Source organism: Pyrgilauda ruficollis, unplaced genomic scaffold, assembly GCF_017590135.1.
Source record: "Pyrgilauda ruficollis isolate IOZ18807 unplaced genomic scaffold, ASM1759013v1 scaffold41, whole genome shotgun sequence".
Classification (NCBI taxonomy): Eukaryota; Metazoa; Chordata; class Aves; order Passeriformes; family Passeridae; genus Pyrgilauda; species Pyrgilauda ruficollis.
The window spans coordinates 9,141,046-9,153,113 of record NW_024525601.1 but is presented as its reverse complement, the minus strand read 5'-3'; the positions used below and the strand labels follow the sequence as shown (position 1 = coordinate 9,153,113).

The window sequence follows — 12,068 nt, the reverse complement described above, 5'->3', positions numbered from 1 at the left end:
ACTCAAAATAACAACACATGAGCTTACCTAGATTTTATCAGCATCTTTGGGAAAAAGAATACTGAAACATAATTAGTATTTCTTCCAGCTGTCACTTGTGTGAGTGATGCTATTTTTACTGCTACAAGCTGAAAGGTCCTTTAAATACTGCAAAAGCAACACAAGTCATGCTCACGTTCTCTCTCTTCTAAGGATTAAAAAAAGTTTACTGTTCACCAAACTGTAGCTGTAATTCTTTGCAATACACTCCAATCGACTGTAAAATCTGAATAGCATTTAACATTAATTTTACTGAGCATCATATTTCCATGCTTCAGTATTCAGAATGCATCTATTTTTTTTCTGTGTGTTGGAAAACAATAAATCTAGACATTAGCTTTGCATCTTCTGCCAAGATTTAAATCTTAATTCCCACATGGCTGTGCATTTAATAATTTGAAGGCATTATTTTGCTAGACACACTCAGTCCTGAAAGCAAAATCAAGTCCTACAGTGCAGCTGAAATTTCAACTAGTTACAGCACAACACATTTCCTCGCTATTATCTAAGTTTGACTTAGTTCTTCAAGCTTTTCAAAGCTTTGCACACCCCTCCTCAGAAGAAAAAGAAGTTGGTCAGCGTCACCTACTGCGAAGAGAGAAGCTTGCAGAGAATCCATTCCCAGAAGCCTGCTAAACAGACGTCCTTATTGGGATACAAAAAGTTACAAGCACCGATTATTTAGCCCCCACTGGTCTAAGCACAAGCACTATGCTCAGACTTCATGGGATTACCAACAACCAGAAACTGCATACTTTAAAGGAATTTCTAGGGTTTTCTGCCAGTTGAAACAAGAAGTCTTTAGACAACCTACTCCTACTCAACATAATATAAATTAAGAAGTATTTTTAAATCAGTGTTTCCTCCTGTTCTAAAGTGACGGACCAGATACAAATATGAAAATATCGAATTCTTCACGGTTTTACCACTGAAAAACAACAACTAGAACATAACGAGGGAGATTCACAGCACTGCATGAGACCTATTAGATCAACTTCGAAAGCAGAAGGCAGCAGCATCCAGATGCTTATCAGCCCTTACCTCTTCAGGTTACCTACCTTATGTTCTACAGACAATTAAGAGAAACTCGACAAGACCAGGCTCCATACCACCCCACTGCAGTTTTGGAATACCCACACCGGCTCTCTCCTTCCCACCCACAGGAGTCCACACGCTGCCTGCCTACTTCATGCCACACAGCCCAGCCACCTGACACAAACAGTGGCTGTGCTTTCTGAAGTTACCCACTATCAGCCTAGATAAGCTGCAGGCAGTGGAAAACCTGCCACAGACGAGGCAAAACATCCAAGCAAAGACAACTGAGCTGCAAACAGAAACCAAGAAGCTGAACTTGCTGCTGTTCCCCTCTAAGTCAGGCGCGAAGGAAACCTTACACGGAGACCATGCCTTGCACCACACTGCTAGCGAAATTACAGCACACTCAGGGCACCTTTTCTTTGCTGACACTGTGCTTGCTCAGCCCCACTGGTGTTAGCAGTAATGGAAAGCATAAAACAGAAATACACACACCAGAGGCAGCCAATGCTACAGTGGAGAGAATGGCAGCTGTTGCCACAGTGGCATGAGGTGAGGTTTTCAAAGAATTTTCCTGCTCTAAGCGAATTGAAGGTAACAATGGAGGATCCCTGGCATCTGGTTCAGTTCTGTCCTTTTTCATCCTATCAGCAGAGAAGCAGATATATCTACTAATTGTTCTTTCAACACCTGCTTGTTATGAACATTCCAGGTCCAGGGATAGACTGAAAGAACAGGCACAGAAGTGGCAAAAACCTAAGTTCAAAAAAAGTAAACAAAACCAAGAAACAACATTCTTTTTGTTCTTTTTATGCTCTTTTTCTACCCTCCACTTCTCCAAAGCAGTGTGGGGCCCAAAGACACTAAGGAGAACTATAGACATTTGTCACGGCCCTTTGTCTCTCCTTCCCCTTCCCAATTAATTCCTCCTGTCTAATAGCACAGCCCATCCATTTCTCCCCCCCATTAAGCTCAGGTTAACCAAGGACACAATTTCTTGTTAAGCAGATGGTCCATGACATGAGACTTTTGCAGGTTTGTACGCATCAGCACAGGCCACATGGAGCTCAGGACTGAGGCAGCACTGTGCTCACCACGCCGCTCTGCTCTCTGCAGACCCAGACTGCTACGTGCAAAGCCTTCTGAAATGCTGCTAGCCTCGCTGCTCTTGTCAGCAAGGAGGGCAACTGAGGAAAGGTCCCTTTGGCAGATCAAATCCCCTTCTTCATTTGGGAGGATACAGCCCAGCCATTGAGTCTGCGAGCTGATGGTATGCACGACAAGAAGACTAAACTCATCCCTGAAGTCAGACCAGCTGGAGTCCTACTTCGTGCTCAAGCCTCCAGTGGTGGTCAGCCAGGGATGGACTGGAGCAGGAGGATGGCCTTGGGTAGCAGCAGCACTGCTCTGACAGCTGGCTGCTCCGCTGAAAACCAGCACTTTGTGGAGGAAATCACAGGAAGGTGATGAAAAATCCTTGCTACTCATGAGCAAGCCTGAGTCCTTCAAGACCAAGAGAACTTGTAAAGCTCAGTGGTCTTTCAGACAAATCAGACAAAATCAGACAAAAAGAGGCACTTGGCAGATGGGCAATCTGTGCTCAGGGACATGAGGAGTCCATCATTAGCTAGTCATCTGCTTTTCCCAATTCCTGGCTTTATGCTGAGCAAGAGAAAGGGGGAGGTAGAGACGGAAGAGAAAGAACAGCATAAATCCCAGATTTCCATGAACCTCCGCTGCCCTCCAGGTCAAACACAGTTCGGCTGGTGCCCTTCCTTCCCCAGACTTCAGTGCTATGGAAGCAATGCCCACCCTGGGCACAATCAGTTCATCACACACTCAGCATGACCAGTAAGGGCAGTGCTGTCCAGCCTTCCTCAGAACAAGCCACTTCAAATACTTCCCTTTGAAACTTGAAGGAAGGATGTTTTCTGTATGCATTTTTCTTAACACGTGCCACAAAAGATGAATGCCATGATTTTAAACCTAAGTGCATCCTCCCTTCTGTATTTTATCCTGTATGGCTAGATTTGGCAGTTTATTTGAAATAAAAAACTTTTCAAGCCTAGGAATTTGGTGGTTTATTCCACTTCTTTTTCTTAATGCTGCTAAGACTTGTAGCTTTAATGCTATCCATCTTGCATTTTTTATTATTAATTAAAAATTGAATCCACCTAGGAGACAGAGGTAAAATACTAACACCATTTCAAGACAGAATGCATTTTTATATAACCTTGCAACAATTACATAGACAAGTTCCCCTGAAACACTGATCCATTTGAAATCTGACAACGTCCAGTTTCTTTTGAAGCACTGAAGTCCACACAGTTATTTTTATTTACAATGCTGCAGAGTACCAGCACCTCTGAACTTCTGATACAAAGACTGCATTGTCCCAGGAGCAAGGAAAACAAGCTGATGCAACTGAGGGGTAATACTACTTTTGTGACATCTGCTTCCTACCACAACACAAGTCAGATGACATTCAACAGTATACCTGGATGCAGTCAAACTTAAGCCATTACAAAAACCCCGTAAGTTTTGCTAACTTGTAGTTCCCAAACCACAGGCAACTCGCATGATCACCCACCTTCACAGATAGGTATTTAACTCAACGTCAATACGTTCCAGAAAGCAAAAGTATTAGATACAAAACCTGAATACCTGGGAAGCCCTGCTACAAGAAGTTAATATATTTCCATTAGGTTCATTTCAGAGGAAAGTTGGCAAGGATTTAAACCCATCCTTGACTGCTGACTACCCAGACATTACAGCATCACGAGTGCTGGGAAATCTACAGTGAAACTGACTGACTAAAGACTTTTTTTTAAAAATTAGCATTATATATTTCCTTGGGAGGTGCATGTCTTTGATAAAGACACTGGCATTTAAAAAAAAATGAGCATAGGAAAAAAAACCAAATATGCACTACCAGCACAGGGATTACTGTAAAGCCAGTCAATGTTTTCAGCAATATCCAACCTGAAAGTAATTGCAACAGATGCTCCAACAACAGAACTATCCTGGCAGGAAATAATTATAGCATCAAATAGCAATGAAGTCATTACATATCTTGGGGTCTCAACAGAGCAAGACCAAAACCAATGAAAGCAAAGTCACTTTTTTTTATTTTTAAAGCACTTAAATACAGCCCATCAGGGAGAAGTGGGAAGTTCAGAACCAACAGCACCTTCTCCCTCTTAAGAGAAAGTGCAGGTGGAAGACCTGGCTAATCCTCTGTTGCTATCCAAAGTATTAAGATGTCTGTATCAGCATTGTGCAATTCCTACATAAATATTTTCACTGCTGTTATAGGAAGCACATCTGCAAGGACGGCATCTCCCCGAACCCTTACGTTTCCCACGGAGGGTTTATAGAAAAAAAAGGTTTCAAGGAGCAACACGTAATGAACTTTCAACTCTGTCCTCCTTAGGCACGGCGGTATTTTGTTCCATCCACAGTCGCATCGGCCTGGTCGTGCCGGTGACAAGAATTCCCTCGGGACAGCCCGGCCGGAGGTGAGTGCGGGCAGCCTGACCCGCCCGGTGAGTTACGGAGCCGCTCTGCAGCCGCCAAGCCACGCTCGCACCCCCGCCCCGGGATACTCCTTCATCCAAGTTCCACTAAAGCCTCGAGCAGTCCTTTTCAAGTCACGTATACGGGGAACTTGGCCGCTGAGTTTTTGGTTACTTCTCCTGCTCTTCGTGCTATCCAGCAAAGTAAGAAGTTGCCTTTATCCAGAGACTTCCAGATCTATCCTCCAGACAGGCTGTAAGCATCCCCAGCGCTACCCGACGGAACTCAGTCACATTGCCCGTGCCCAGCAAGGCACACGCACACGCCGGTTCCCAGAAGTTTGGGGCGGACAAGCAGCCCGAAACACACACCGCCACCACACCACCGCCACCCCCGCCGCCCTGCCCGTCCTTCGCCACGGCCCGTCTCTAGCAGCAAGGGCAGCGCGGCGGGCTCCGTCCTGCCCACCGGCCCCCCGGCAGCGACGACCGCGACATGCCGGCTAAGTCGCGACACGGGACATGTCCGCAACTGGGGCAGCCCGGGAGGGATCACTCACCTGGGGGCAGCTGCAAGTTGGCCGGCAACTGGAGGGTGGCCGCGGGCGGCCCCTTGGGCGCCACCGGCCGCGGGACGCCGGGAGCGGCCCCCCGCACCACCGGGGTGCCCGCGGGGGCGGCCGCGGGACGCGGGCGGCGGGGCTGCCCCGCTCGGGCGCCGAGCCCGCGGCTGGGGCGCAGGCGGCCGCCTGCTCCGGGTGCCCGCCGGGCATCAGCCTGACGGGGGCCGCCGAGGCGCTCATGGAGGAGGAGGCGGCGAGGGGACGGGGGGCGGCCGCGTCGCGCAGAGCCCCGCGGCGCCCCGCAGCATCGCGGGCGGGCGGCGCTCAGGCGGTGCCCCGGCCGGCGGCTCGCCCGCCGAAACACATGGCAGCGCCGCTCCTCCGGCTCCCGGGCGCCGCGCACGTGGGCCCGGCCGGCCCGGCCTCCCCTGCCGGCGGCGGGAGGGAGGGAGGGAAGGGAGGAGGGAAGAAGGGCGGGCCAATGCCGCCAGCGCGTCCTACTGCGGCGGCGCCCGGCCCAGCCCCGCCGCCCCTTTGAGCCCGCCCGTGTTTATGGAGCCATGCGGACTCCAGCGCTTGTGCCGCGTTGAAGTTGGCGGCAGCGGGGGGAGTCCGGGCGGCCGGAGGGGGACGCGCCCGGAGCCCCGGGATGGGGTGAGGCGCGGAGCCGCTCCTCCCGCCGTGCCAGCCTCCGGCCCGCCTACCTGCGCCAGAGCACCCCCGGCTGTACCTGGGCTGCAGGTGCCCTTGGGGCTTCCGTTCAAAACGTGAGCTGCTCCGGCAAGCGTGAGAGCTCGTCGTGTCGTGATGGGAACTTGCTGACAGGCCGAGACGGCGAAAGCAGCGCGGACCTGTGCGGATGAAGGGGACAGCGTTGTCCCGTTTGACCTTCATGCCCGGGGCTCGACTTGAAGAAAGGCTGAGGGAGGACGTGGAACTCGGTCGCCCTTGTAAAGCAAGGGTCATCCTGACAGAATACACACTACACGGCTCTAAAAACAAATTTTAAAATATAATGGAAAGTTTTTGCATGTGTGATAGGGAACTCGGCATGACCTTCAGTAATTCTGCTTTGAGGTTGTTGTGTATCATAGCCAAGTCTAGATTAAATTTCACTACATTCTGAAGCATGTTGATGCACATGCTTTAGTTTATGCATAAAATTTAAGGGGTATTGCATATAACTACCCAAATTGAGCACAACATAAGCAATTACAAAAAACAGGGCCTATTGTATGATTCATTAAAGTGGTACAAAAAGCTCAAAGTCCAAAAATACTAGGAGAAAAAAAAATTACTCTTGTATTACACTTCCCTAGCAACTATGTTTTTCAGATAGAAATGTAGACAAGAAAGGGAAACCATTGGCCATTTCGAGTAACAACTTTGCCTGCGATTCCACAGCATTAGTGTTTTGTAGCAGCAACAGAAACAGAGAAGAGAAATTGCTCACCTCTTGCCAACTCCTCTTTTTGGCCATTTCGAGTAACAACTTGGCCTGCGATTCCACAGCATTAGTGTGTTGTATTGCTGTCAGCAGCAACAGAAACAGAGAAGAGAAATTGCTCACCTCTTGCCATGCCTACTCTATTCCAGAACAAATCAGCCCAAAATCTCAAAAGAAGTGGCAGCAGCAATGGTCAGAGTTTCCAAGTGTCAGAGCAAGCTAAGAAGATGGTGAAAAAGAAGAGGTGGTAACGCAAGAGAGAGCATCCTCTGTACCTTTTACAGCTCTGCCAAGTCTGACCAAATTACATCACTTCTTACGCATATGAAGCTGTGTTACACACATAAAGTAACAACCAGGGTACAGCGAGTTACCTCCTACATGCCAAAGGATGCACAGAGACCAGGAGAGAGGGATGCTTCATTTTCAGCAAAGACCAGCAGTGACTGATGGCAGAAGGGAAGAGGATGCAAAGCAAGGCATCGTGTTTGTTATTCTTGGACTTCAGGAAGAGTGGAGCTGGCTTCTTGCTTAAAGCCAAGTTTTTATCTTCTTGCAGCCATTGGACTTTAGAGGGAACCTCTGAGACCCCCATGTTAATGCTCAGGAGTGAAAGCATATTTGAAGGAGGCAAAAAGAAAGACAACAGAAGTGTATGCACCAAAGCTGCAAAGCACAGCACTGTGTGAAAATGAGAAGTAGAAAATACAGCATAGTGAGAGAAAGAAATACATGAATCAAGGAGCAAAGGAAGCAATATGAAATGCATTACAAGAAAAGGCATACCACAATTACAATAAAGAGGAAAACAAATAATACCTAGAAAATGTAGAAATATACATATCTTAAAAAAATTAAAAAGTTAAAGTGCCATAAGTATCTTCTCCAAACAAAGCAGAGGCACCATCATTGTATGAAACTGCACAGGAAATAAAAGGAAGAGTCTTTTTCCCACACTGGAAATGTGTGTTATCATAGAGGCCCAGTATGCACTCTTTATTAGCAAGGGAAAGGAAATACAAAGTTAAGGGAAATACAAAAAATCATTCAGAATATAAAGGAAGAAAGAATCTGGAACTTGAAAGCTGTTTTCATAACTGAAGCGGTTACAGCACATGTAAGGAAATTATTTTTGTCATTACGTGGAGTTTTGGGGTTTTAAAAAATCTTTATTCTCTTGGGTAAATGCCACCATCAGAAAAACCCCGATACACTGAAAAACACTGAATTAAATAATCATTCTTGTCTACACTCTTTTTTACCCTGAGACCTTGTCTGGGGGATACTGCTAAACATGGTAATTGCTTTTCAAAGTCAGCTGAAGATGCATCTCACCATGGAACTGTTCCTTCCATGAACACCCGGCCTTGGCAAACTGACCTGCTCTACTACTTCAAATACCCCATGAATGGGTGCATCTGAAATTCATACAGAACTCCCTTCTTTACCTTCCAGGCACAGGAAAGCATTACAGCAAACAGCAGCTCAGATTTCCTTTCCAGGAGCTATTAGGTTGGATAGATACTGCCCATAGTTTGCTCTGCATGACCTGTTTCCAACAGCTGAGACCTTCACAGTGCACATTGAATCAGTCTGTGCTGTTCTAAGCTTTCTGGAGGCTTTCACATAGCATATTTAAAACACAAACCACCCTCCATAAAGCCACTTGCCCTCCAAAATTTCTGTCCACACAGCGGGCCTTAACTCTTCTTTTTAAGTCCTTAGGTGTTAAGCCAGTTTCACATAGAGCAATGGTTTCAGCTTCCCATAATCCTATAAAATCTATCAAGGGTTTTTTATCTGTCCACGATTCTTTTTACAAAAGTTTTATATTCTCTTAGTTAGAAATTCAGGAATAGAATACATGAGCAAAAAGACTAAGTAAGGGGAATCAAAGTTGTAAATGTGTATCTATTTACTAATGAAGTGAAATCACAGATAGCTGTTTAATATCAGCAGTAAACACACCTTCATTTTGGTTGCAATTTTAGTAGATTTGTTTGTTTGTTTGTTTGTTTATAGTCAGAGATACAGTCTGCCCTGTTTTTTGTCTTGACTGATGATCTTTTTATGGAGGTGCCTCTTTCAGGTATTCAGGTCACAATGTATATACAGATTTGCATAAGTCAAAGTCTTTGTTCCATGAGGTACAATACCCTGCAGGTTTAAAACCTTATAAAACACTTAAAAGTACAACAGGAAGGTATAATAAAAGAATTGCGCATATACTTTTATACTGTTACATGGCATAAAACTTGGTTGACTATACTGAGCTACTAAGCAAGGGTTAACAGTGAGGCACATGAAGTCCCAGCAAAGGAATTCCTGTCTGGCTGTGCACCTGCAGTGCCAGCTGATTTGAGGAACCCCAAGCTACATCTCAGAGCCATAGAAATATGTGTTGGAGAAGACCACCAAGACCATCAAGTCCAGTCATTACCCTGCACTGCCAAGTCCATCACTAAGCCTTGTCCCTCAGTACCACACGTACAGATTGTTTCAATACCTCTAGGGATTATGACTTAACCACTTCCCTGGCAGCCTGTTCCAATGCTCAGCAGCCCTTTCAGTGAAGGAATTTTTTCTGATCTCAAATCTGAGCTTCCCCTGGCACAATCTGAGGCCATTTCCTCTTGTCCCATCAGTTGTTACTTGGGAGAAGAGACCAACTCTCACCTGGTTACAGCCTCCTTTCTGGTAGTTGTAGAGAGCAATAAGGGCATCCTCTTCTCCCAGCAACTCCCGTAGCCATTCCCCAGACATGTGCTCCAGACCCTTCCCCAGCTCCGTTGCCCTTCTCTAGATATGCTCCAACACCTGCATGTCCTTTTTGCCTTGAGGAGCCCAGAACGAACAAAGGATTTGAGGTGCAGCCTCACCAGTGCCAAGTACAGGGGTTCAATCACTGCCCTGGACCTGCTGGCCACACTACTCCTGACACAGGCCAGGGTGCCACTGGCCTTCTTGGCCAGCTGGGCACAGCTGGCTCACGTTCAGCTGGAAGTGACCTGGTGAGGTGGGAAGGTCTGGAAAGCACATGCACCTCACAAGCTTGGCTCTAAGTGAGAAAGATAGATCAGAAAAAGTGAACAAAGGAAGAAAGAAGGGAGGAATGGGCATGAGAGGTAGCCAAGAGGAGCTGAAAATATACTGTAACAGGAAATAGGTACAGTAAAAATGCCTCTACAAAAGAGATCCACAAATTAAAGCTTAGCCAATGGGCACAAATATATTCTCAACAGAACACAGAATAAAACCAATTGATCTCAGACATAATATGTTAAGAATTACAGAACTATACTATGACATTATACTGGATACCACTTGCTATCCAGTCAAACTCACTAAAAAAAAATAGTTTTATCACTGATGCTGCAGTGCCCTATAATAATACAGCATTATGTAAGGTGACATTGCTATTTATTTATTTATTGATATTGCTCATGAATAATGTACAGTATTGCAACACTTAGTAAATGAAACAGAACACAAATAGGATCTTTACTGGACTCATAGTACCACTGAGCAGTAATTAGCCCATTTGCAAAAATTACAATAAAAAAGAAGGAAAAAAGAGGTTCTGACAGATTTTACAAATCCTGTATCGCCAGTAAGCCAGGCCAATCATCAGCTTCTGGAAACACGCCAGCAATTTTTTGTGGCAAATATATGTGCAAGGGAAAAATAAAATCCTCATTTTACACATCTCAAGCATATTGGAAGTAGCACAACTCTAGCTCTATCATGTTTCAGGAAAACCACAAAACGGCTTAGATAGAAACAAGTTCATTCAGCAACTCTGTTCGCTGTGGACAATTACTGCCTCTTAAAGCTTCAAAAACCTTATGCTGTCATAATTGTTCTGTAACTTAGATCTTTTTTCCTTCTCTGCTTCTGTAACTTGCACTTCAGTATCTTTTGCATTAAAAATCTGAGTAAAACAAAATTATTAATGCCATGGATTTCCAGTTGTGATGCTCCAATCTATTTTTCCTTTATCCTCACAAGTATCACATTGTAGAAGACTATTGCTGGAGTGACGTGTTTTCACCTCCCTATGCTTGAATATTGTCTTAGATTAAGCAGGTGCATGTTTTTTAGCTGAACTGCTGATCTCCCACCAGGAATTCATAATTTGATTCACCCTTGATGCATAAAGAGCATAAAAGCATAGAAAGCTAATGATTTCTGAACCTGGAAGTGCAATCTTGTTTCCTTGTTTTTGTTCAATGGATAATTCAAAGAAACTGGTTTACTTGATCAAAAAGTGCCTGCAAAGAACATCTGGATTTATCTTTTTTTCCTTTAGGTTATTAATAAAAGGATTGAGATTTTTTTCCCTTCCTTTTCCCTCCCTCACACATTTTTCATATCTGAAGGAGGAAAGAGGGGTATTTTAAACTTTGAACAAATGTTAAAACTGAAAAATTAGTCTAATTTCAAAAGTATTAATGCAAAGCAAATTGTTTGCCCTATTTGAACACTTGGGAAAATGCATTTACATATTGTCCCCTCCCCTGTTTTTTCTGTGCTGTTTCCAAAACATCCAAGTCACAGTCACATACTGTACTGTCATACTGGGAGAGAGGAATTGTGTACTGAATTTCAAAGGACACACTTGTTAAAAAATTTGTTATTCAAGCTGAATACCTAGAGATAGGCAATACCCTCTGGTGCTCCATCACCCTCACTGCAAAAAAAAAAAAAAAAAAAAATCCTGATGTTCAGTATAACTTACCATGTTTCAGTCTGAGCCTATCAGATATTTATAGACGTTGAGTTTATCTCCCTGAGCCCTCTCTTCTCCAGGCTGAGCAGTCCTGACACTCTCAACCTTTTCTCTCAGGTGAAATGCTCCAGTCCTTTCATCATCCTTGGGGCCCTTTGCTGGACTCTCTCCAGTATATCCATGTCTCTGTTGTGCTGGGCAGCCCAGAAGGGAATACAGCACTTCAGGTGTGACCTCACCAGTGCTGAGCAGAGAGGAAAGTTTGTCTTCCTTTAATCTGCTGGCAGTACTTTATAGAGGTAGTATTACAGTAACTATTATGAAAAATGACAATACTGCATTCTGATAATATTTTAATGCAATTTTTTTTTATACACTATACAGCCTGTATCTTCCACTTGTGATGGAAACAGAAGCTATTAAGCTACAAAGGGACAACATCATGTCAGAAACACTGTGGTAAGGATCACTGTTGGATGAAACACGGCTATAATTTTCATCATTTTCAAAGACAATGATAATGTCTTATACAACCCACACAAGTAGCATGTTGCCATACACCTTCCTACACAGCTTCCTGCCTGAAATGTTCCCAACAGTGTCTTACACTATTATAAATCAGCAGCAACCATTATAGCTCCCAGCACTATCAATCTACAGAGACACTACAAAAGTCATGTAACATTGTACCACCAGATGTTAGGGGAGATTTCATACATCAAATTGGATGCACAGGTGTC

At 44.9% G+C, this 12,068-nt stretch overlaps 1 protein-coding gene across 1 annotated transcript in view; it reads right to left on the bottom strand.

Moving 5' to 3' along the window:
- Positions 1-5,560, bottom strand: part of TAF4B (TATA-box binding protein associated factor 4b) — a 71,423-nt gene extending 65,863 nt beyond the window's left edge. The window contains 2 exon segments of the mRNA XM_041477801.1: positions 5,150-5,272; positions 5,275-5,560. Of these exon segments, the coding sequence (XP_041333735.1) occupies positions 5,150-5,272; positions 5,275-5,392 (241 nt within the window). The 5' untranslated portion in view covers positions 5,393-5,560.
- Between the last annotated feature and the right edge of the window lie 6,508 nt (positions 5,561-12,068).